Genomic DNA, 26,667 nt, shown 5'->3' with positions numbered 1-26,667 from the left:
TTTTAAGTGCAGCTTCTGGGGGAAGAAAGAAAAAGAAAAAAAAAACAGGATGACAGGAGAAACAAGACGAGAAGGAGGGGAAGAGGGATGAACTGGCGAAGTAAAGTATGTTCTGTTTGTTCTATTTTAGGAAAACAGCCCAAGGACGGGAAGAAGCCAGAGCCTTGTAAACCCATTCTCAAAGTGGAGTACAAAACCACTAGGATTGGGTAGGGGCGTCTCTCTCTCTCTCTCTCTATCACTTACTAACACGCATATAAAGCAAATTTACTTTCATGCACATACAGTATGCTCGGGCATGAATATGCTTAATTAGACACAGTTACGGAAAAAGACACATCAAGGTTATTGACAGGTGTTAAAAGCTGTTGCCAAGGTGATGAGAGTAATAAATGTGTATACGTAGTCTAACATCAGTCCAGAAAAGCCAACTATTTCTTTGTTACAGGCTTTTCTCTCACCATCAGGTTGTTACTGTGTAAGCTTTACTCTGATAATTAAAGGTGCAGTATGTAATGATTTTGGTTGAAAACATTCAAACATTCAAAACGTTGACCTTTTGTCCTCTCTGTATTTTTCTGCAATGTTAAGCATGCTAACCAGCTAGCCACAGCCCATCTGGGTTCAAAGCTCTTGTGCCAAACACCACACTTACTGGACCATCTGGACTACTAGCTGCACGGCTAACTGAACTAACTGAAGTGGTCACTTCTTACATATTGCACCTTTAACTTATGTAAAACTCTTTGAGACTCTTTGACATGTTGAGGTATTTCTCCAATAATTTGTCCAGAGATATCTAGCGAAGTTAGCATGCTAACCAGCTAGCCCTGCCCCATCCTGGGTGGAAGCTCCTGTGCTAGTGGTGTAAACGCCAACACTGGTACGCTGAGCTCCCAGTCTGGACCACTAGACCGCTAGATGCACGGCTAAGTGAGCTAACTAGTTAAAGGAAGCTACAGTTAGCAGCAGTTAGCAGTTACTCTGAAGATGTGCTGACCCCTGTTTGTTCTTTTTAATTGCACCTGTATAAATCCACTTAAATCTTGATGCCTATGCTTGTGTGTTCCAGGGAACCCTTCATAATCCTGTCTGGTGGTCTGTCGTACGACACGGTGGGCCGGCGGCCTTGTTTGACGGTAATGCACGGGAAGAGTACTGCTGTGCTGGAGATGGACTATCCTATAGTAGACTTCCTCACACTCTGCGAAACACCCTACCCCAATGGTAATTATTTCTTCTGGGTGTGCTCGTGTGGTGTGTGCATGCCCGAGCCTCACATTTGAATGTGTCCTCATCTTATTCTCCTCCCGTCGACGCATTAGACTCGCAGACAAACACACACACCTTTTCTGTTTTTTAATTATGTCGGATTGCTTGCCCCTGTGATAGTGTGCGTCTGTAATAAATATGAAATTTCCCAAGGGGAAGGATCCTATTCCACTTCCATTATCCGACACACGCAATATTACATTTTCATTTCATCTCTTAGTACGCAATAGCCTTCCATCAGAATTAAATTATTATCTTATTTCCTGTATTGAGGAGTCAACAGCTGAAACAACTCAGAGTTGACTGAATGGTTTGGGATGCTGTATGTATATAATCCTGACTGTAGACTCTGCTGGAGTGTTATCTGGCACACATACAGCTGCAGGAAGGATTAGCGTGTTATGTAACAATGGGGACTTCATTTCGTCACTGGAAACCTGATGTCATCACCCGCTGATTTCATCTGGTAATGGACATTACAGGGTCTTTGGATTACACAATACAAGTCCGGCTGATGATGTGTGCACACTTAAACAAGGGTTAGTGTGTAGAGGAGGTTGGTTTTCCGTGATGATGATGCCGAAGTGTGATGTGCACACCAGTGTGTTTGAATGGGAAAACAAACGGCAGACATGTCATGGCCTTCCTCAACAGGTAATTGGATGAAATATAAAGACATCATTACTTATTTGCCATCCTCATCCTTATTTACAACTAAGGCAGAATTTGTCTCTATTGTACAAGATTGTTTTTTTTATTTTGCTGATTGCCTTGTTTGTAATTACTTTGCATCTGTTAGGTAAATCAGCAGTGAAAGTGGCCGTAATTAGTGTTGCTGTTCTCAGCTCCCGAATGCCCAAACAGAGAATGTGATCACTTGTTGTAGACCAGCGCCAGGGAAGAGTAAAATAAGAAGGACAGCGAGAGATGTGGTGACAACAACTGTCAAAGTGCTTCAACCTTGGAGCACTCTGACAGCCTGGGACCTGCTGCTCCATACCACAGATACATTTTTAAACACCAGTTAGGGATTTAGCACATGTCCGAATGATCGCTGTAGGAAATGGGATGCTGTTTCAAACACGCTGACCAAACTATCCTTACTTTGAATACTGTCATGATGCCCTGCAGCAAAACATTTAACCCTCAACTACTCCAGCTGAGGCATTTTGTGGCCAAAAATATAAGAAAAAATCTGTGCAGATGTGAACTTGATCACTGTACTTATATAAAAGTAATGTCTTAATGTACATTTATTGAAAAATCATAGAAATATCAATAGAGATTGAATTTTCTTTATATCCTGTTTGTGTTCACATTTTGTCTTTGATTACTATTTGTTATTGCTGGATATGTGTACCCCCCTTATTATTACTTTTACAATGCTTTAAAGGTGCAATTTGTAAGAATTTGTCAAATGTATGCTCAAAACAAATAGCTATAGCTGCATTTAGCTTATTAGCTCAGTTAGCCATGCAGCTAGCAGTCCAGACTTGGAGCTTGCGGATTAGGGGAATGTTGGTGTTTACACTGCTAGCAGAGAAGCATTGGACTGGGACGGAATGGGGCTAGCTGGTTAGCATGTTAACCTCAGCTCATTTAGCAGCCAGGTAATCTGTCCTGATTCCTCTGTGCAGTCCACCTCTGTAGACATTTTTGGATATCCGTTGATGTGACCCGTTAATGCAGTTGATTGGTTCATTTAATCCAAAAGTCTAAAAGCTCTCATAAATCTTATGGTGGAATATGATATCCCCCACAGTGAGAAATGACATAGATTAATAAATAAATATTAACCGTTCCTGCCCTCACGTCTCCAGGGCACAGATATGATAATAACATTTGCTATGTAAAGTCTGTGGAGTTCTTCCCCTGTGGTTTGTAGATTTCTCTCTCCAGGAATTACAAGGCTGCTTAAAGTGCGGCGTGATGAATGACTTGTCTTGCTGTCCCTCTGTGCAGATTTTCAGGAACCTTACGCTGTGGTGGTCCTTCTAGAAAAGGATTTAGTGGTGATCGACCTTGCACAAAATGGGTAAGTCCGACTCTATATGAATAACTCTTCATCATCCTAATATCTTTTTTTTTTTTTTTAAATGTAGGCCAAAATTTCACAGTTGACCTATTACTGCCTTTTATCTTTATTGCGTCTACTTTGTATCATGATATAACTTTCAGTCTTTAGTTTGCATGCAGCACTGAACAAGACTAATGCACAGGTACAGGGCAGACAGACTAATTAGATGTAGAGTGACTCTGTCTGTGCTCTCTTGTTAACAGTTACCCCATATTCGAGAACCCCTATCCTCTGACTATCCACGAGTCTCCTGTGACCTGCTGCGAGTACTTCGCCGACTGCCCTGTGGACCTCATACCTGCACTTTACTCTGTTGGCTCGCGGCAGAAACGACAGGGCTACAGCAAAAAGGTACAGTTTTGTGTTGTAACGTTGCATGACGGTACTAGTGATGTGTCTTTCTTTTTTCGTTGTGGGAATCTTAAATCTTTCACCTGTTTAACCTCTCATGGTAAATATCAGGCATTGAAATCTGTATAGAGAGCAAGAGCTTCTATCCAGATATGAAATTTTATGGGATGGAGTAGTAGTTTCTTCTTCTCTCCAGACTGGAAGCAGCCATAAGATATGCGTTTTGATTTAAGGGTCGGAAAAAAGTTACACTGGACATTAAATGGAAGTCATCAGAATCTGAACTATTGGTCATGTATGTGTAGTATGTGAGCATTTAGCTCAAAATACCATTGTGCCTCCGTACAGCTTCTAGGAGCAGCTAGCGGGATTCAGTCTTGCCCCTATAATTAGTGCCAAATTACACAGATATTTCTTGGAAACTTGGAATAATTATTATTGATTTCAATAATTAAATTTAGAAATTACTGTAAGAACTGAAAATAAGCGCGACTGTCACTACAGACATTGCTGACAGCTCCTTGTCACAACTCATTGCAACCATTCCTAAGCTTAAACTTTCAAAATAAGATAAATTACCACTACTCCATCACAAAATATCTCTTTAACACACCTCCTATGTCAGATTAATGATGTATAACAGTTAAAAGGTACCCAGAGGGTAGAATTCTCCTCATGTCGCTCTGAATAGCAGCGCCATACAAGATCTAAATGCCTAAATTAGAAATGTAGATGTGCCACACTACACCCTCTAACCATCATGACATACTCCCTCCAAGAGCCACAAGGTGACCAGATTGAGGAATCATTAACACACACCTGCATGCAGCAGGAGTTGTTTTGTATGTCTGGATAGTCTCACATTACCTAACGATCCTTCACTCTCTTTTGTACAGCTCCTCTCTCCTCTCACTCTCGTCTCTCATCCCCGTGTCATCTAAGACAGACCCCCTGCTCCCTCAGCCATTATGCGCGCCTATGTCCTTTTCTCCGTCGCCTCGTTTCCAGCTTTCTGTCGGAAATGTCAGCATGTACTGACCCAAACGGGCTGCATAGCTGCTCCTTTTTTTTTTTTTTTCTTCTTCTCTGTTAAGCAAAGTCTTAGCCGAGCTGCGGGAGGGCATTCTCACATAAAGATCACCATGAGTCATCCCGGTGACCTTTGTATGTGTCAACGTGTTCAAAGCCAAACCCCCCCCCTCACCACCACCGACACACACAGACACACACTGAGCAGACACACTCATCGAGGTGCATTATGTATAACTGCGAGACACTCTGCAAGACGTTCGCCGTTTTTTCCCACACACGCTGTCACATATGCGGTCAAAAAATGCAATCTGTTACTAAAATCAGTGTTTCTATTGACGTGATGTTCAGTGACATAGCTGTGCTGTCTCATTCGCTCCTGATGTGCTTGTGTTTGTGTCTGCTGTCTATCCAGGAATGGCCTATTAGTGGTGGAAACTGGGGTCAAGGCACACAGAGCTACCCAGAGATCATCATCACTGGGTAAGACAATACTGATTTCATTAGCATTATCATTATCGTCTCGCCGCAACTCAATTACCTTCACCTCTGCTGCACTGCCGGGTCGCCACAGCAAGGAATCTTGTCTCGAGACGTTTACTGTAGCTCTTTGTATATTCCAATCATGTGCACTTTGCTCCATTTTGATGTTTATTATCCGGCGCTCAGCTGTCAACAAGGGGAGACGGGGCGTTTTTAACAGAACACACGCACTGAAGAAGTGACATTGAGGTATGGGTTTGGCAGTGGGAGGCTCTCGCTCCTCTCCTTCCTCCCTCCCTCCCTCCTCATCCCCTACGATGCCGTATTACTATTCTGTCCAGGTTTCGCTCTCTTTCTAAGAGTGCCACAGCCTGCAAAATATTCCTCTCCCAATCCACTCAGCTGAATTGGCAACAAAATAATGAGGAGCGGGGCCGAAAATGGCAACCAAAATACAAGACAGTGTCCTTTTTCTGTGGCACTAACTGGAGAAGCTTATCAACTGATCATGAGTGCAGTCTAGTGTACAACTCATTACCTTCGTGTTCAATTAATTTCTAGGCAATCATACATTTTTTGGGGTATTGTTGTACTGCAATATGCCGCTACTCTTTGGGGAAGTAGAGCTGCAGCGATGAGACAATTAAAGGTGCAATATGTAAGAATTAGCCACCTGTCAAATTCATACTCCAAACAAATAGGGGGTAGCACATCACCAGAGTAACCGCCAACTGCTGCTAACTGTAGCTACGTTAGCTAGTTAGCCAGGCAGTTAGTGATTCAGAGTGGAGAGTGTCTGTGTTTACACCCCTAGCATGCCAGCTTTGGACCGGGACAGGGCTAGCTGGTTAGCGTGCTAACTTTAGTAGATATCTCTGCAACAGTGTAGCCTGCAAAGACATTATAATGTCAAAACCGCTATTTATTCACATTCGGTTGATACTTTAGTACATTTTTTAACTTTTTCAACTAAAATTCTTACCTGTTGCCCCTTTAAGTGCCAACTATTTTGATAATAGATTAATCTTTGGGTTGGTTTTGGCAATTCTGATGAGCATTTTTCACTTTTTTGGGACATTTTTCAGACTAACCGATCGATTAATGAATTGCAAAAAACAACAGGCAGCTTAATCAGTCATGAATATAATCATTATTTGCCTACTTGGAGGACTTTTCACAAGATTTTGACAACCTGGCTGCAGAGATTGAGTCCTTCTCAGCCATAAGAGCTTTAGTGAGGTCGGCAGCTGATGGTCGGCGATAAAGCCTGGCTTACAGTCGGTGTCTAATGGGGTTGAGATCAGGGCTTTGTGTGGGCCAGTCAAGTTCTTCAACACCATAACAGGGAAACCATTTCTTCTTAGACCCTAGTACACCTACTGGTAACCTTCTGCTTAAACAACTTTCCCTATCAAAGACATCTGATAGGGAAATTCCTCTGAAGAGGAGCTCTATGCTGATTAATTGGGGACTAAACAAAATCTATTAGCTTATGAATATTTGATTAACAATTATTTTTTCATCAGATTTTGTTGTAAATGCTTCAGAACAGCAAAGTAATCTTTAAAAATGCACTCAATTAATATTCTAGCAATGTTTTTTTTGTTTGAATCAGATTAAAATTCAAAGTTAAGACAGAAATTGGAGGAAGAAAGGACACAAATTGAAATTCGACTCTCTTGTGTTCCTCTACTTTTATCTCCTTCTGCCTCTCTTTAATTCCCAGGCATGCTGATGGAACTGTGAAGTTCTGGGATGCCTCTGCAAGTGAGTTCCCTGAACGGATAAGCTTTGTTTATGCTTCACAGAAATAACAACTTTTGAAAGTTTTCGAAAGAAACAATGGACAACATAATTACATTTTGGGCTTTAATTGAAATCTGAGACAGAAATGAAAGCGAAAATTAAGAAAGTCTCACAAAGCACCTTTTTTTTGTTCAAATAAAATGTTCTAAATTTGGGTACCAGCCTTCTCTAGTCAGTACAAACAAAAAAGTAAAGTCTAGCTTAAGTCTATATTTCTGATGTCCCTGGATCCCAACTGACACTTCTCTCTTCCCTCCTCTCTCCCAGTAATGCTCCAGGTGCTCTATAAGCTCAAAACAGCCAAGGTGTTTGACAGGAACCGGTCCAAGGAGGACAAGGGCAGCACCGAGACGTCTGACGAAGACCCCTTTGCTATTCAGATCATGGCCTGGTGCCCTGAGAGCCGGATGCTGTGTGTGGCCGGGGTGTCAGCCAACGTTATCATCTACCGCTTCAGCAAGCTGGAAGTAACTACTGAGGTGGTGCAGGTGGGTTTAATGCGAGAAGAAGAAAAAAAGAAAGGAAAAAAAGATGTGTTTTCACGGACATAATTCTGTGGCTCTACATCAAGAACACATCAAGCTTTTGTTTATTGTCATTCGCCCTCAGCGCTCACTTTCTCTGCTGTTTTGCGATGTCGAGACATATGCACAAACACACACACACACACATGCACTCAAATATCTGCCTAGTCAAAGGCAGTATGGTTGCCATGCCAACAGACGGAGCAGTGAACAAGCAAAGCTAGACTGTCATTATAATCTGCCGTGATAGCGACATAAGTGCTTACGGGGGTGTGAGGGAGCCAGTGTTTAATGGCTTAAAGAGAAATGCTGTTTCACCGGCGTGGATGCTCCTATATTACATGTGTGTATGCATATATGCGTGTTTTTTGCTGAAGCAGTCGAGTGTTCAATTGGTATCCGGCAAGATACTTTGTTTATTTATAATTCTGGCAGCATTGGTCTCGCTATGCAGTCACTGCTGTGGTGTTGCTGCTCTAGACTTCCTCCAGACAGAGATCGCTTGTCAATCACGGTGCGTGGGTGGTGCTATGATGTGCTTTTCCTCGCAGGTCTGCAAATGAATTTTAATGTTTCAGCTGCTGCCCTTTATGTGCTCCGCGCTGTTTGTCTCCTAACTATCCAACTCTTTTGTTCTTCCGAACAAACTGGCCTCACAGAAAGAAAAAAAGTTTTCTTCTATCCGTAGAGTTCAGGCGCTCCTTTTCTGCGGGTGACTGGCGGCGAACGCTGATGCGTGTGCTTGTGATCGGGACGTGGATCGGGACTGGATATGCAGTGGCGGCGAGGTGTAATTAGGAGAGCGGCCCTCCCTTTGCGCGAGGTCGAACACCTCGCCGTAACCTTGAAGAAATGAAGGTGGGGGAGGACAGACACAGGCGGGAGTCAGAATTTGAAGAAGGGGCGCTGATCACTCTTCACTCCCACATGTCAGCGGGGCTAATGAGACCGACTGAATGCAAAAGAGACGAGCTCATGCACAGTGCGTGTGCGTGCTCGTGTGTGTGTGTTTGAGACTGTGCGAAGGCGGAGGTTGCAGAGAAGTAGCCTGAAGGAGGACTTAGAAGGAATGGAATATTTCAGCATGGGAGGACCTCTTTGACTCTCGAGCTGCCTACACACTCATGCACAAACACACATCACGTCAAACAAATCTCTATTATCAGAGTGACTCTGTGAGTGTGAGTGAGTGTGTGGACGTGGATGTCAATCACTGTCGTATAACTATTCCCATACTCAGAGGAACTCATGGAGACTGTGTACAACAGTTTGGTGCCTTTGTCATGATTTTGATGTCTTTAATGTGAATGTGTGTGTGTGCTGTCTTATACAGTTACTAGAGGTGCGAATGCAGTACGAGCTCAACGACATAGAGTCTCCAGACGGCGGCGGCGGAGGGGGAGAACATTCATCGGCGCATCCCACCCCCGGTGCCTCCCCTCAGACGAGCGGCCCACCTTCACACCCCTCCACCAGCAGCAACAACTCTGACGGAGGCAACATCCCCTGCCTCAAGTATGAAACATGCACGCGTGCACAAGCACTTACATAAACTCTCAGTAGCGTCGGGAGCGCTTCCACACATTCTCACACACACTCGTGCACACAAGGGTCTTGCCTTTTCGCCTCAAGCACTCTTGCACAGACTTAGTCAGCGCCTGAAGGATTCTCAGCCGCAGCCTCCCCATCATCCCCTCGCAGCCACTCATGCCAGACCCTCAACACACAACTGTTTCAGAGCTGCAGCTGCACCACTTGTCATTCTCTGTCTGAAATATTTTTTCTTTGGCTCCGCTCTGTTTCTTTCTCGCTGTCTTTTCCTCCCCTCCAGAGTGCGCAGTACTCCTCTGAAGCAGTCCCCCGGTTACCAGGTAGATTTGGTGGTCCAGTTAGTGTGGGTGAGCGGAGAGCCTCCTCAGCAGATCACAAGTCTCGCGCTCAATTCCTCCTACGGCCTGTAAGTATACAGACAGCAACGTCTTAGTCATGACTAGTGCCAAGAAGAGGGCTTTCATGAAAAGTTCCCACTGTTTTTGTTTACTGAACAAATCAAGTATGTCATGCTTATCCCTAAAATGACTGAAATCTATGAAGAAGAGTTATGCAAAATGGACATGCATTCAATGTTGCGGTTTAATCAGCGACTGCTCAAGGCTACAGTGACAAGCCGGCCTGTCAACTCAATTTATGAGTGCCAGGAAAATTTGGACATTCTCGCTCGTTTTTCTGCTTTGACTACAGTCTTTCTAGCTGTAAAAAAAATAAATCCCCTCTCATAACCATCATCTTTCTTTCTCCTCCACCCCCACCCCCCCCAGTGTGGTGTTTGGCAACAGTAACGGTCTGGCGGTGGTGGACTACGTCCAGAAGACGGTGGTGCTCAACTTGGGGACGGTCGAGCTTTACGGCTCCAATGACCCCTACCAGAGACAGCCCCGCTCGCCAAGAAAGACACGTCAACCCTCTGGAGGTAATGAGGAGACGGGATATGAAGGACGTCTAAACTTTTCCAACCACGAATAACAGAAGGAGTTTTTGGCATTCTTGTCGGTACAGCCTCAGCGCTAGCGAACACACTGTTTGTTACGAAAGCTTTAAATTTACTGTGGCACGGCTTATTCGTTCTTTCAGCCCAACTAGCTCAGATTGTTCAGGCTTTGAATTGAAATCCTGTACACTTTTAATTATTGTATTTCCTCTAGTTTTTTTTATCTTGACCTTGTCTTAAAGGTCCCATATTGTAGATAGATTTCCATGTCTTTTTTGATCGTAAAGCAGGTCTAGGTGCTACTGTAAAAGTATTGACTTGCAAAATCCATGAAGAAATGCACAAAGCCCAAATTCAGAAGTTGTGCCTTCAAACGAGCTGTCAGGAACTCTGTTACGCTGTGATGTAACAACTACACAGTTCCCACCCTCAGCAATTCTCCCGGCACGGCCGTAGTTGCAAAAACGCTGGTAGGGATGATGCGGAAACCCAATGGGCGGTGCCTGCTCGGGCTTCTGCATGTTGACCAATCAGAAGATACTGGGCTTTTTGGGGCCTTAAGGAGATAGGCACTGAAACTGAGCGTTCAGGCGGAGGGTGAATAAAGTGCTGAATGAGTGGGCAGTACGAGAATAATTCAAATTTTCAAAATTAAAGCATGTTATTTTGCTACCAGCTACCCAAAATAAAAGTATGAACCTGATATTGAGCTTTATATGGGACCTCTGAAGGGCAAGTGAAACAATTGGGGGAAATTCACGTAAGATTAAACACCACTTTTAGGTAGACAAACACAAACGGCAGGTTTAGGCTTTTGAAAACAACTCCGGGAATGCACTGAGGGGCAAACTCTGATTTTGCATTCGAGGTTTATTTTTAGTAAAGGTCTGATTTAGAATTATAATCAGCCTTTCAGGGAACATTATGATGGCTTTGTGCCAGCGGAGCCGACTAACAGTTATTACTTAGACTCCAGTAACCCCACAGGTCCCACACCCCTGAACGCATCCTCACACTGAGCCGAATGTGAGAATGAATCATTAAAACAACACACTCTAAAATGCATCGAGTTCATGAGGCTGACACACAACGCAGCACTTTGAATAACTCTGCCTTTGCCCATCTGCCTCTCCCTGTCTATCTCTTTCACACACACACAATCTCACAGCCCATCCTTTTTTTACACAAACTGCCACTGCAGCCTCTTCTGACAGACTGTGAGGTGCTTTCGGCATGGACACACTGCCACCCTGTGTCGGGTGACGGCAGTGCAGCTACGCGGAGGATGCCGCAGTCTCATGACGACGCACTGCCCATGCTTAAGCAAAAGTTTGATGGATGAATTAGTGGTCTGTGCGAGATAATGAGTGACTTATTTATGGCGTGCAGACACACACACACACACACAGACCAATGTACACACACATATACACAGGCTTGTGCACATGTAAATACACACAGAGCATCTGGTGTCACTGACTGGTGAGCAGTGGGCTGGCACCTGTCAGGGCTTGGCGAGCGCAAGCAGTAATCAGGCATCCAGCTGTGTTTCTCTGCCAACAGGGAGCTGCTGTCTGCTTGGCTTTCTGCCTCACAGGACAATGTCGCGCACACACAGGCGCGCACACAAACACGCACGCGGCAAAGGGAGGAATTAGACTTAAATTAGATGAAGAAACGATAAAGAAGCAGAACTGTTTATTGAAGTTTTTGATTGGCTAGTCTGTCGGTCAGTTTATCCGTCCGTCAAGAGAATCTTAGACATGGAAAACATCGATTTATAGATATGATCGACTCCAATCTCCCCAAAACATCCTGCAATCCCTTTTTATATCTGAGGCTCTCTGAAGTAGCAGTATATGATAAGGTCATGTTATATGCTCAAAGATTGAACACCACAGTGGATTTTTTTTTTCCTTTTGGGTCGCTAAAGGTCCTTGAAATCTTTGAAGTTTGCGAATTGGAGGGGGGGAAAAAAAATCAAGGCCTTGAAAGTTTCTTGAGAAAAGACATGAATAGAAACTGGTTGTTGATTTTTGGGGGATTTTGTGCAGGAAAGTAATGTAAAAGTTCTTGACCTTGACATTCAAGACGGTTTGTGAACCCTGTGTTTGTCTTGCTTTTCACAAGTTTTCCTCCTCTGCAGGTCTGTGCGACATCAACGAGGGCTCCGCCACATCAGAGGACCGCTGCAAGTCCCCTACTTCAGGTAACATGTCCTTCAGCGTCTTATGTAAAAGAAGAGTGGGAGCAATATAGCAGAGGATTTGTGCTACCCAGACGTGAAACCCAAACAGTGAACAAGTAGAACAAAAAAAGACCTATAATGCCATGTATTCGAATGCAAGGGGAAGCATCGGTTAGGAAAGAAGATTAATGTTTCAAAGAGCCTCTACTTTTAATATAGCTTCATTGAAATTGTTGCTCATCAAACCAGAACTACACAGAAGAGTTTTTTTGCCGAACCATTAAATCGTCTGGCTGTCAATTTCATTCTGCTTCAGAAATGCACTGTTTGAGTTTATTACCGTGCGTTTATGGGCTTATGAGGCAATTTTCCCATTTGTGCATGCGTTCTTTTGCCGCTTTGCAGAGCTCAACAGACAGGAGTACATTTGTTTTAATTCTCACGTGCTATCCTGAAAAAAAAACTGCGTTATAGGTTGCAAACCTGTCCGTTCTCCAGCTGTGCTAATTCACTGTGACAGCTGAAGAATTATTAATTGAATTAGACTGTGAAACAAAACTCTGCATTCTGGGGCAGAAACCCATTAATTAACATTAATCAGAGTGTGATTTAAAATGTAAAAGTTCAACCTGAGGGGCCTCAGGTATGTTCACATAATCAGCAACTACATAGCTGCATAACTGTGAAAAATATCCCCCAGTGAAATGTATTATATCGGTTTCCGGATTATGAGTATTAACTTTTGACTTTGCAGGGATCTCCCTTCAGTTGAATATTATATGTGTCTGGGTGCACACATATTAAGCAGTCTTCAGATCAGTGAATACAACAAATATAACTACACTGTCCGTTCCAGCAGCTCCGTCGCTCTTTTATTTGCCTCCCTCCTAATCTACGTCACTAGTATTACAGCTGAAGGTGCTTGGAGGGAGAACAGCCCAGATCCATCTCATTATGGCGTAACTTGGCATTAGCAGACTGAAAAGAAGGGGCTTTTTAAAAAGGTCAGACAGAAAACAAAATCTCAAAGTCTGGAGTTCTGCTGCTGTGTCCAGGTATGATTGGCTGTCCCGGCCCCCCCTCCCCATGTCTTGCGCCACTAGGCTGTGGCCTGATACATCTGTCTGCGCTGCATTATTCATAGGACGGAGAGAGATAAGGTGTCCTCCCTGCAAAGAGTTGTCTGCCTTAACAGTCATTTAGTCTAGGGAGAAACGTTTGGAGCTTTTTTTCTGCTGTCAGTGGGAGAAAGTAATTTGGAAGTGGCTTCACCTGTTTAACCTTAAAATAAGTTGCAGTGTAATATATAAAGACGCCATGAGTGCCAAGATGGTGTCAATTCATCGGGGAAAAGTCTGGGAATAGTTTAGTTTGAATTACTGAAACTTATAGTGGCTGTTAACAGGTTTTACTATGCATTCAACACTGTAAGGCTGTAGACACAGTAAAAAAACTCTCTAAATAGTACTATAATGAAGTTTAAATAATAACACTCTTTGCTTAGTATGGTATCCAAACTAAGCAGGGAATCTTTGATTTAATTAGCTTTTATTTAAGGCTAAAATGCAATAAAATGCTATTTAAAAAAAACCTGTATAAATCTGTATAATGAAAAGGGATGAGAACCTTCCCATTACTATATTTCCCAACTGATTCTTACTAAAAGAAGGCAGCTGTAATATTAAACCACATTCTCACATTGGTGGTTTAGGGCTGACCTTAAAATTGTATTATATACACGATATATTAAGGCTAAATTGAGATATGCAATATAAATCTTGCTATATTGAAATCTCCTAAAAAGGGAGTGGCCAACAAAACCAAATATACCCTAATATGGATATTTTGACAGTATTGTGTGGATGACTACTGGTGCTTTGACAAAATATGAACACAATGTGATTTGTGATAAATAAGCAACGTACCAGAACAGTCTGGGACATTCAAAAAATGACATCACTTTACCGCAATGCAGCCTTTAAAACCAGGAAAAGACAAAACACTTACGTCATATAATGATAACGATATCATATGGATAAATTGCCAGGCCCAAGGTAGAGGGTATTACACCCGAAAATGTGGTATTTGAGTCAAAAGCGTCTGGAAACCAAAATGCCAGTTTTCCACACGGGAAAAAAGAAAAGTGATTCATCAGTGTAAACAGTGATGGCTTGTGTGTGGCAGCGAGCCAGAGGGTGTTTCTAACTGCACATTTACTCTACTTTACTTTCCCCCTTACACCCACTAAAGTGTTGACGTCAAACAGCAATCTACAGCAATTCTACAATGGAGGTGGTAGAGGAGGTAAGACTGGCCACAGAGTAGGCAGGACAACAAGTCCAGATTTGTCCCCCCCCCCTGTCTCTGTCCTCCGTGTCATGGTCACTACAGAGGGAAGAAATAGAAACAGAGAATAGACAACCAAGTTCTGGGTTAGCTTCTGTTCCACTATCTTGCGGTTCCCACTGTGTTAAATCACAAACAACAGTAGTTTCTTCTTGGTCAAAATGACAAGGTGCTCATGTTTTACCTCACATGTTAAGTAATCGAGTATGGTTAGAAGACTATACACCGAGAACTGAAGGCTCGCGGAGCAGAGGCTAACCTGGAGGCAGGGCAGGAAATCAGCTGTATATATAGACAATAGAGCATAACTACCTCAGACGAAAATTTGCATGCTACATGTATGTAGCACGAGTGTCATATTGTACTTGTGCCTGCGTGTGATATCTGTCCTGACCTCCTACAACAGACTCCTCGTGTACATTTTGAGTTACATGGTTGGCGTTCTCTGTCCGTCACTGTAGTAACGTCTGATGACACCAAAGAGTGCGGAGCGATTCATCTGTCCAAGTGTGTCTTTGTCTACCGTCAGTGTGTGTTGATTAAATAGAGAAATCAATCGCCTGAGTAGTCGAAGGTGATGGTTCTTGTCTGTCGGTAGGGCTTTTTGAGGTTCTACCCTCTTTCAGATTCAGGTGGTAATGAGTGGGTATCTAAAATGACATCAGAGACCAGAGGTTTGACCTCGCCCAGACCAGTCCTTCTCAAACCAGTGTGGATTTTTAACCAGCCTGACCTCTTTTAATTAGTCTGCACACACGACAAGTGTTTAAAAATTACTATATCCCTGTCCTCCTATTAGCTTTGCGGCCCCTCTGAGGGCAGAGCCGTTACCCCTTTATTATTCTGACTGGTTCGTGGAGTTTGGTGACCTCATGTCATTCTCAGCGTAGACAGACAGACAGATCTAATTAGCCAGAATAAGTCAAACTGCCTATGTGCATGGCCCTTTTAAGGTGCAATATGTAAGAATTAGACATATCACCAGAGTAACCACTAACTGCTGCTAACTGTAGCTGCTATTAGCTAGTAAGCTCAGTTTACTGTGCAGCTAGCGGTCATATTAACCGACTCTCAGATGGTGGTGTTTACTATCTTATATGCTAACTATGTTTACTATCACTATCACCTAGTATTATCACCTCTTGCAGTACACACTGACCAGGGGCTAGCTGGTTAGCATGCTATCTTCAATACAATACAAAGCCGTCTTCTATACACAACATCTAAACTGTTATTTCTGTCAATAGTTTTACTTCATTTTTCAATGTTTTAAACTAAAACTTTTACATATTTCACCTTTGAATTAAAGTAAATGAAAGATAAGAGTCGGCCATGTTTTAAGCGTTGATTGTAGTGATAAAGAGAATCAAGGTAAACCCAACCCAATTTGAGGTCTACTGGCAGAAATGGAATATAATATTCATAATTGTGCCTTCTTTAGTGTATAATCATCTGAAAATAACAATTGTTATGTATTTGTAACCTGAGAATAAGTCTGTTACATCTACAGAGGGAGGGTCCTCTTCCTCTCCGACATTTTGCTCTGCCATGTTTCTACAGTAGCCCAGAATGGACAAATGAAACACTGAAGGCCTCTTGCATTTCTTGCATTTTCTGCTTTTTCTGCATTTCTCAAATTTTTTTAGTGGCTACCGTACGGGAGCATGAAACGAGGGCCATTTTGTTTGTTGGAATCTGCCCACACACTGGCCCTTTAAGGATGTCACTTTTTTTAGAGGGTCTTTGTGTTAATTTCTTTATTTGTTAAAGCCACAGGCAGAAAAATAATATTCATTTTTCCTTTCTACTGACAAGTTCACTCTTGTAAAAAAGAAAAAATGACTTGCGAAGCAGCACTAAAAACAAATGCATTTTGGTTTCATACACTATTTTGTACTAGCTGAGACAGTTTGGGGTAAGTTTGCCTAAACAGAAATGAAAGAGGAAAAAATAAAAAAATAAAAGACTCAGCTAGCCTTTTTTCCACTGTCTTCTTCCATCTCCTGTTCAGTATTTTCTGTTTCCTGTTACCTTCTTGTTCTTGGTGCATGCTCCTGTGGCATGAGGGTCCTGGATGGCTGTGCGGTTTTCATGTGTCTCACTGTACCAGTCCACTCTCTTTCAGGGCATTGTGCAGTCAGAGATCACCTCCTTTGTTTTGTCTTTTTGCAGCATGCCTCTGTGATATACAGGGTTGTCTCTGATGCAGTGTCTTCTCCTGTGTAAAGCATTTTGGCTCTTCTAGTCAATAAAACAGCACTCCCCGGCACGTGTTCCACAGCCTCTTGTCTTTTTCTTGTATTTTTAGCTTTGTGCACAATCCTAGCCTGATGCTAGTTACCTAGCTTTGCATGGCATCAAGTGTTAGCTTAGATGTGTGTTTGTAAAGAGGGATGTTCTCTTTTTTCCAGCAAAGATGTCACGGAAATTAAGCTTGCCTACTGAGCTAAAGCCAGACTTGGGTAAGCCTTGACTTCGTGTCTCCAAACAATTTGTATGGAAATGCAGTATATCTTTCTCACGTCAACTGGACTCCACCACATGCCTTTTTAGCCCAGTCTTATCTGGTTGTTAGCCTCACAATTGGCAAGCTGTGCAGATGTTTCTCCTAAGTTTGCATGAGACAAAAGTAGCACTGATCTGACCAGAACTGAAATTTATTTGAGCTAAATCACAGCGATGGAATTAAATTCTCTGCTGACTCCCACTGTTTGACCTTGGTGGGGGTTTCTTCTCGAGGTCAGTGGTGCTAAGCTAAACTATGCACACTCCATCTCACCGTGAAGCTTTTCTGTAACTTTTGCAGCTTTCTCTTTTCCCTCTTCTGTGTTCTTCGTGTCTTTCCTTTCTCTGTCTCTGATTGGTCCGTTTAAAATTTCTCCTTCAGGGGTGTAAAACACTTTTCTAGCAGCGAGAACACTGGATTTCTTTAAAAAGGTGTCAAATTAAAATGTGCAAGTGCCAAAACATGTATCTGTATGCTTGTTTTTACGATCCAGTGTGATACACACCTAAGTGCCTGAGTTATTTCAGACTAATAAAGCTGCTGATTGGTGGTGGAAGATTTCTTTAAAATGCTAATCTGTCTGTGAAAATGTATAATTGCATCAGAAGTGTTTCTATTGTATAATATATATCATGAGGTATGCATTATATACAGTCAGCATCAGTCAGGTTTGAAATGAGATGGCAGTGCCTTTCAAAAATGTACCCACTGGCCCATACTTTTGGGTTTCTCTCGCAGTTTTCTGCATCTAAATCGTCAATATCTGACAGAGATCAGTCATAAATAAATACAATTGATAGACAACTGGTATGTTTCTCTTGTATATCCAGCACACTGTCCACATCTGTGTTTTCTGTCACTGCTTTGCGGGTGCTTTACCTCTCTCTGTTTTCTCCTTACTGTCCTCCTGTCTGTATGCCCGCCGCGGGGTGCCAACCCATTAGACCACCGAGACAATTCCTTCAGCCGCTCGCGCTCCTCCAGCGTCACCAGCATCGACAAGGAAGCGAAAGAGGCCGTCAGCTCCTTCCACTTCAGCGAGACCTTCGCCCGGAAGGGGGACAGCACTTTGTCGCCCTGCCTGTACGTGGGCACTTCCTTGGGCACCGTGCTGGCTCTAGCTGTCACATTGCCACCTGCTGGGGAGCAACGGCAACTGCAGCCAGTCATCATTGCACCTACCGGTGGGTGTCGGAAGAGAGGATGGAGAAAGTGATGTAGCTGATAATGCTGTGGTGTTTATTATAGAATCAGAGTCATCTGCACTGAATTTAAATAAAAGTTTCACGACAAGTCTCTTCCTTCCATTCATCAGGCATGTTGGTACGGGTCAAGGGCAGCATCTTGCGGATGGCTTTCCTCGACTCAACCGGTGCCCTGGTGCCCCACGCGTACGAGCCGTGGTTCGAACCCAACGTAACAGCAGACGGCGAGGAAAGAGAGAAGGTCCGTAAGCGCAGGCCCGTCTCAGTGTCCCCTTCCACCTCCCAGGACCTCAACGAGAGCCAGTACGCCGTGGTGTGTTCAGAAAAACAGGCCAAAGTCATTTCCCTCCCCTCCCAGACCTGCATCTATAAACACAGCATCACTGAGACCTCCTTCATCCTGCGGGTGGATGTGGTGCAGATGAGCCAAGGCGCGTGTGTGGCGTGTTTCTGTGCCAACGGCCACATCATGACCCTCAGGTGAGAAGCGTGTCAGCCGTAAATAGATGGTTATTATAAAAACGTATCAATCAAAGTCATTTCGGATAAATCACGTTCATGTCATTAGATCTGAGGGACCAGCCCTCCTTTTGTGCTCTGTCTGTTTCACAGAGAACAGTATTCAAGCTTGAGTTTTGTTTTTAAAAGAAAGATTAAGTCTGTGTTTATGACAGGGTAAAAAATGTTAGGATAATCTTAAAAATTCAGAACTCAAATACAGTAATAATATATAATGTTATCCTCTTCTGTAGATTTGCTGTTCTTTTTTTTTTTAATCTGTGAAAACAGGTGGAAAAAAAAAGGTTTGGTATGCAACTTTTTTTTTGTCAGGATCATTTTGTTGTGTTTGTTGTTGTAATACTCACTTCAACCACTAGAGGCTGATGCGCATCAGTGCCAGTGTAATACCATTAAAAGCATGTTTCCGACCTGTTTCTTAGATGAAAAAATAATTCAAGGAGCGTGGAAAGATTAACCTGGCAGAACCTTTCCCCACCTGCTCTTCATCATGAAGACAGGAAATGAAATAATTCAGATCAGTCTTAGAAAATGATCAACATTTTCTTTTCTTTTGTCTTTCAAGGCTTCCATAGCTTGGACGTGTATAGTATACATGATATAAAACATTGTAAGAGAGAAATATATAAGAAAAAGCAGTGTCAAGGTATCAGCTAGCCAACTAGTTAGCTATTTTATATCAGTTCTGACCATAAGAGGAGTGAGATGCAAGTGCCTGCTTATGAGCTCATCGGGGGTCGTGGATAAGGATTGAGATGGCAGTTGGGTATTTTATCCGTATTTTGGCAAAAGAAAGAGTATTTGTGACATTCTGAGCACACAGATGGACTGTGGAGAAATGGATTAGGATCAGAAGTAGCTTGAAAAGTTTATTGAGATGTTTTTCTTCTTTTTCACGGTGAAACTTGTCACTAATGGAATCCATTTTTAATCAATGTGTATCCAAGCTGACTGGGTGAATGTTTAATCTCTCAAAGGGCTCACTGCTATGTGGCGGTGGAGATCTCCTCGACGCATCGTTGTTCTCAGTGCCAGCCTCGTTATGACTCATTTATAATTCCTTGTATTCTACAAGTGTAAAAACAACTGCTGTTTAAGTTCCAGCTTAATTTAACAATATTATTTTGGCAACAGATTGTCTTTTAAATGGCGGAAATAAATGCTGTCCCCGCTGAGACGGACAGGATCATCATATCACGTCCTCAATTTAACTTCTCCTTCTGCTCAAGTTGTCATTTCAAAGTCAGACAAAAAACTTTTGTCCTCGCGCGCCCCCACAACAAACACACCCTCACTCATCCTCAGACCTCAAGTGCCTCTGCAGACCTGCCATTGACCATCACCCTTTAACGCTTCAGCACTTTACCACCAAATGTTGTCCTAAATTTAAACCTCCGTGACGAGGCTAGGAACTATTTTCAGAAGGATATAAAGTGAGGAAGAGTGTATTAGTCCGTCGCTCATCCTCATTAATCTTTCCTACTTCCCCAGAGGAGAGAGACAGAACAGCCGTCCATATGGGTGTCTGACAAAACAAGGGTGTCCAGCTGTCTGCCTGTTCGCCTGTGTGTCTGTGTGTGTGTGTGTGTGTGTGTGTGTGTGTGTGTGTGTGTGTGTGTGTGTGTGTGTGTGTGTGTGTGTACTGAAACACTGTCCTCAAATATGATAAAAAAGTAAACTAAAGTGATGAAACGTGTGTTCATGTGTTCATGTGCTGACCAAACCATAATATAAAATGCATTTATTGGCAGCCTCATGTCTAAAATAACTTGAATCCTTTCTGTGTTCCCTGTCTAGTGTGCCGGGACTGAGACCGCTCATGGATGTAAACTACCTGCCTTTGACAGACATGCGGATAGCCAGGACGTTCTGCTTCACCAACCTGGGTCAGGCCATGTACCTCTGCTCCCCCACTGAGATCCAGAGGATCACTTACAGCCAGGACATCTGTGAAAACCTACAGGTCAGTTCCATATACAGGACAATATGTGCATGGACTGAAGGAGTCAGACCCATTCTTGTCAACAGGATATCTCAAGGGTTAGGAATGTCGGTGGGGAAAGGTCAAAGGTCAAGGTCACTCTGAGCTAGTGGCGTATGCTGCCGCACACCAGGTCAGGTTGCTTTTCCTGAGCTATGGCGTTGAATAATGGGCAGAACATTTTTTGCTAAATATTATGATGTCACATCGGATTTAACCTCTGACCTTTTGGATACAAAATGTCTTAACCTCATCATTTAATCTTATTAGACATTTGTGTCATTTATTGTATGAATTCTTGAGTTCTAATTAGTTTATACTTGAGTCTCAGTGAACATCTGTTCCAGATTTGGGGAAATTCCCTCAAGGTGTTCTTGAGATAACGCATTAACAAGAATAGGACGGACAACCCGTAAACATATTGCCATGGCTGTCGCGGCACGGAGGCATAACAATGTTTATTTATTATTTATTTATTTATGAACATTATTCGACGCCATAGCTCAGGAACAGCATCATGACTGGTGCGCGGAGGCATACAACCACTAATTCTAGTTTTAAAGTCAGTTGACATGGTCATGCAAAACAACTGAAGGATATATACTATATACTATATATATTAGGCGTATAAAGAGACAGAGGCGGTAAAAATGTATGTAGCAATGTAATGTATGTGTGGATGTTTCAGGAGATGCTGGGCGAACTCTTCACACCAGTGGAGACACCAGAGGCACCGAACAGAGGGTTCTTCAAAGGGCTCTTCGGGGGTGGAGCACAGTCTCTGGACAGAGAGGAGCTATGTACGCCAAACCTACACGTGCACAGATCTACAGTGGTTCACTTCTCTGTTGTTAATATCTGACTCACGCATCTCTCCCTGTTATTTTCCTCAAATCTCTTCACTCAGTTGGCGAGATATCTGCTGGAAAGGCATCCCGAAGTTTGGCCCAGCACATCCCAGGCCCTGGTGGCATCGAGGGCATGAAGGGGGCCGCCTCTGGTGTGGTCGGAGATCTGGCACGTGCCCGGATAGCACTGGATGAAAGAGGCCAGAAACTGGGCGAGCTGGAGGAGAGGACGGCTGCCATGATGGCCAGCGCGGATTCCTTTTCCAAACATGCCCATGATGTAAGTCTAAAACGCCCGTATGAAATCACAACATGATCGAGATCTTAATGATAATTATCTTTGAAAGGCAAGAGACATTGTTGATTAGCATTGTCTCAGTTGTGAGAGAATTGTGTAGACTATTCCTATTTACTCTTTCAGATATATTACACACTTCCACTGTTTATCCATTAGGGGGCAGTAAGTGCATGTGGAAAGCACACAGTGCTGTGGATGGGTATCTTACTCTACTGTCAGACATAGCCAGCCTAACTCTGTGCCTCTGTACTCTGTCACCTGTATCAAACAATTTCTGAAATTTGACTAAATTAACTAAAGTAAAAAGCAAAATGAAATATTCTAGTAGTGGATGAGAGACTTTCAAAGGGCAGTTCCACCAAGTTTTACACTTTAAAGTGTGTTTACAGGTCTTGGGGAGTACTATTACATAAGTGGAAAAAGTAGTATAAAGCCATTTTAAGGCTCTAGAGGATGTTGCAATCAGCTAATATGCCTCCAGTGATGTAACTTAGTGGTTAAGTTGCATTGTCCCCCAAGACCTGTAAACACACTTTGTGTAAAATTGGTGGAGTTTCCCTTTAAGCCTTGAATTAATCATGAGAATCGTGGATTGTGTAACTCACCGGCTGGAGAGGTATTCCTCTCATTTTGTTACCATGCTCTCACTGCAACATTTCCTCTGTTTCAGATGATGCTGAAGTGCAAAGACAAAAAATGGTACCAGTTCTGATCAGTGACGGGGGAGGAGCAGAGCTCCACGGACACAACTGTCACCCTCCATCGGCTCATTTGGACTCACCGTGACCCCCACCCATCCGTCTGTCCGTTCATCCATCCCTCCGAGCCTTCTTCACTGGGACACTTGGGATTTTCTTCCCTAGCACAATGTTGAATACTGTTCTTACCTCAGTCTTAGGGTGGAACTGAGGGGTAGACAGAGGAGAAGGACAACCTCAGAGGGAGCAAATAAATGGTGTCTTTTTTTCTTTTTATGTTCTCGTCTCTTCGTTTATCTCTGTTCAGCCTCTCCTCCGAGGTAGCCGATTGGCCCACGCACCTGGAGATTCTTCATTCTCATTTGCCAAAAACGTCCTTTTACTGTTGTCTCCACTCCGAGCCCGCCGAGGGCCAGTATTCAAACCGACGAACACAGCTGAAAAAAGACAAATACCTAATGAAGAAACAGACTACAAAAAATTCTTAAAGTGTAAAAAGAAGGAAAAAGAATCTAAATACATCATTATATATACATAAATCTAATAAATGTGCAACGCTGTATCCACTTCCGAGTACTAAAGAAAGGGACGGCTCATCGAGGAGACGGGAAGCGGGGAGCGAAGGCCGAAAGGAGGCGAACGCTGGGGAGCCACAGGAAGTGCTGCGACAGTGACGCCTCCTCTATGCAGAGAGTCACCGGGATTAAAGCAACTTATTCTGATGTACACTGGATATTTCACTCTAGACTCTCCTCTGTATCTTACAGACTTTCATATCGTTACCAACAGTGTGTGTGCGTATGTGTGTGTGTTAATTTCTATTTTTCTTGCCATTCCTCTATTTGTTATTCGTTGGGTTTTTTGCTCTGTCTGTATTATTGGAAAATCTCTTATTTTTCTATCGTTGTGAAAGTGGATGATGTTTGATTTGTTGAAAAAAAATACGTTTTGTGGCTTTTTGTCTAACAACTCAAGTTAATTTCTCCTTATGAAAAGGGCTGGAATCTAAAAAGGAGGGCAAGGATATAAAAGGCATATATCATTTCTTACTCACTGACACGACAACATCTAGATTTCCTGACTCTGAAATCTCAAAGCAAGTGCGTTTATTCTTTACCTTCAAGGGGACTTCATTTGGTGACCTGTCTGATGTGATGTTAACTGCCTCGCTCGCCCTCTAATGTCGGAAGCTTCCACGGTTTGGCTTAGTCTGTGAGTGTGGCTACCAAGGCTGATGAGATCGGTGTTTAATACGCTAATAGTCGGGCCAGATTTGTTGGTTCAGGAGTTTTTTCCAAATTCGGTATGAAGATGAGTAGAAATCCTATTCATGTGTATTCATATATGCAGGATAACAGAAATATGGATGTATAATCCTTTAAAGGCATACATTTGATACATATTTCAGTTGTTTGCTGACAGTCGTATGTCTGTATGAGAACGTTGTCTGTCTTTGTTAATATTTATTTATTGAGGTGCAAGAGACGTTTGGTGTCAGAAACCCTCACCGTCATCATTATTATTATCTCGTTTCTATATCCATATTTGCAGTAAAAGCTCAAATGTGGTGTATCTCTCTGTCTACCAGGCTTTTAACCTTTATTTGTATATAAGTAAATAGTTTGACAATCTTAAGACCAACTGGAAAGTAAACGTCGAGGTTGCTCAAGCAACACAAGAGGAGAGAGGCCATATTTTTTCTGACGCCAAAGAGTTGCTTTAGCTTTTCCATTGCATTCATCATTTGGCACGTCGCTCCGTGAGTCATGTGGAACATGGTATAGCTTCACAGACCCAGGATCAGGTCCATTTAGGACTATTATCATCTTCATTGCCGTTTCGCAGTTCAAGGAATGGAGCAAGTTGCAATGGAACTCAGCCATTTACAGTACTATTGTATCACAATATGTCATCAAATGTAACATTTGGACTAATGTTTAATGTTTAAAGTGGCCTAACTGTTGGTTGATGAGACCTGAAACCATTCCACTACAGCTCAGACACAAACAATATTTATGGTATTCATCTGTGTGTGTGTGTGGGGGGGATGTGTGCGTCTCTGTGTACGTCCGTCCGTGCGTCAGGGTGCTTTCAAGTGATATGATTTAATATTTTAAGTTGTTTTAATAATTGATGTTGATGTCCTAGTCTCACCAGTCAGCAGTCCGTGTCCAGTTATGTGTCCGTCACACTAACTAAAGCCACCGCTGATGATTAAAAAGATAACAATAATAGGATAATAACGAGCATTGGAGGATGACCTTTAAATTCTGGTTCAACTTAACTCGCGCATGTTCAGTCTTTGCACACATGCTTCGACTCTCCTTCAGTCTTTGAGCTTTGACCTCTGAAGTCTCTCTTCCTCCGGTGAGTCTTCCACTGACTCTGTTGGTCCCACAGCTACAGATATGGCCTTCTCTGTGTTTAGTTAGCGTTGTAGTGTGGATGTCGGTAGGTAGCCCCCCTCACCCGAACTCGAGGAAAAATAACTACTTCTAGCTAGAGGTCATCCTCAAAAAACCTGTTCAATGTCTTTCCCTCCGACCCAGCTGTTATTTGTGTCTTTCTGGTTTTTTTTTTTGGTTTTTTATTCTTTTCAATCTTATACATGTTTTTCTTTCGTTCCATATTTGAGCGATTTGTTTCTCATCCATACACTACAGTATGCAGTATTCTTACCCAATACAGTCCACACACTCAAAAAGCAAGAGGGAGTCCTGTCTATCTGCCATATGCCATCTTCTGTCCCGGATTCAACAGTTATCAGTGGGTTGCAGTATTTTTCTCATTGTAGCCAATTTTCTTGTACAGTTTTATGCAACTTTCACATGGATGTTTATGACTTTATCTGCTGCCACAAAAGTTTAGAAATTCTGTAGATAGAGATTACTGTGCAATGGAAAATAAAAGTGGAAAATGTATTTTTTGTCTTAAAGCATCTTTTTATGGACGTCTTACGCTGATTTTTCTGTTTTCAGATGAAAGAGGATCATGTGTTTCTGTATTTAAAGCAACATTGTGTATTTTTTTCCCCTTAAAATAACAGCTTCAAAATCATGTTGATGGTACAGTGTCTTGTAATAGGGTGAATGGTGCCACTCAGCACTCAGTATTGCTTGTTTCTGCACTATGTAACTTCAGTGAGAGGGTAGGATCACAGCGTTACATGCATGTTTACTCCCAAGATAAAAGTTTTCAAGACGTAACATTGTTAAAATTACGTCTGACAAATTGTTACAGACCTGGGATTTGTATTTACGACAGTTGTGTTGCACTCCGAAACTGTGGGGGGCGCCGGATCGCACATAATGCCAGTTTCTACTTAATGTTGCTTTAAATATTGGGGGTGAATATATACACTGTATTTAAGGCTGAGACTGTGAATGAAAAAAATGGTTTTGTCATATTTGCATGTGTACACTAGATGGCAGCAAACACATGCAGTTGTCTTTAAATGTAATTAGACAGAATAGGGAAAAGATGAAGAGTGGTCGACACACAATGAAACCCAACTGGCCAATGAGATGTCATTTTGTGATCTAGCCAGGTCTTATTTGACTTTATGTTAATTTAAGGATACCTTTATGGATAAAGTAACTGGACATAGAAATGAACGATCCGTTTGCATTTTCTAACCGACTCTGTAGCATCTTGTTTTGTTGGCTTCTGGTCTGTTGTGCATTAACACTGTGTTGCTCCTTTTCTTAGGGAAACACAATCTTGTATTGATCACACTAAGTGATTTCTGAACGTGCTCTCTGGTTTCCTTGAAGTCGTGACACAGGTGACGGGGTGGTCAGTGGAGCTCTTGAAGATCATCTTTTCATGGAAACAAAAGTCCTGACTGGTTGTCTAAGCTGCACTTGAATTACAGGCAATGGCAAAGTACCTCTAAGTGACCCTGATCGTGATTTTTGGTTTAAATGTGTCTGGCACAAGGAAACATGGTAATTGTCTGGGAGGATTTCTTTAGTATTTTTTTCCACTTAACTACCTAATAATAATACGCCACTGCTATTAGAAACTAAGTCTTGAACCGGAGATGTGA

General features: G+C 42.7%; 1 protein-coding gene across 2 annotated transcripts in view; it reads left to right on the top strand.

Annotated features, from left to right (window-relative positions):
* Nucleotides 1–25,540, top strand: part of stxbp5a (syntaxin binding protein 5a (tomosyn)) — a 101,660-nt gene extending 76,120 nt beyond the window's left edge. Inside the window, exons 10-28 of one of the 2 annotated variants that reach the window (XM_084378392.1) lie at nt 131–209; nt 1,073–1,227; nt 3,235–3,307; nt 3,553–3,700; nt 5,145–5,212; nt 6,939–6,979; nt 7,286–7,506; nt 8,876–9,057; nt 9,374–9,499; nt 9,861–10,012; nt 12,177–12,239; nt 14,469–14,522; nt 16,976–17,026; nt 17,973–18,254; nt 18,386–18,755; nt 20,592–20,757; nt 21,464–21,575; nt 21,683–21,903; nt 22,592–25,540. In XM_084378392.1, coding sequence (XP_084234518.1) covers nt 131–209; nt 1,073–1,227; nt 3,235–3,307; nt 3,553–3,700; nt 5,145–5,212; nt 6,939–6,979; nt 7,286–7,506; nt 8,876–9,057; nt 9,374–9,499; nt 9,861–10,012; nt 12,177–12,239; nt 14,469–14,522; nt 16,976–17,026; nt 17,973–18,254; nt 18,386–18,755; nt 20,592–20,757; nt 21,464–21,575; nt 21,683–21,903; nt 22,592–22,633 — 2,606 coding nt within the window. In that variant the 3' untranslated portion in view covers nt 22,634–25,540. The remainder of the gene's footprint in view (nt 1–130; nt 210–1,072; nt 1,228–3,234; nt 3,308–3,552; nt 3,701–5,144; nt 5,213–6,938; nt 6,980–7,285; nt 7,507–8,875; nt 9,058–9,373; nt 9,500–9,860; nt 10,013–12,176; nt 12,240–14,468; nt 14,523–16,975; nt 17,027–17,972; nt 18,255–18,385; nt 18,756–20,591; nt 20,758–21,463; nt 21,576–21,682; nt 21,904–22,591) is intronic. The other variant, XM_084378393.1, reaches the window with a different exon arrangement.
* Nucleotides 25,541–26,667: the final 1,127 nt, after the last annotated feature.

Source organism: Pagrus pagrus (assembly GCF_965226575.1).
Source record: "Pagrus pagrus genome assembly, chromosome: 16".
Classification (NCBI taxonomy): domain Eukaryota; kingdom Metazoa; phylum Chordata; class Actinopteri; order Spariformes; family Sparidae; genus Pagrus; species Pagrus pagrus.
This window is presented reverse-complemented; position numbering and strand designations above follow the sequence as displayed.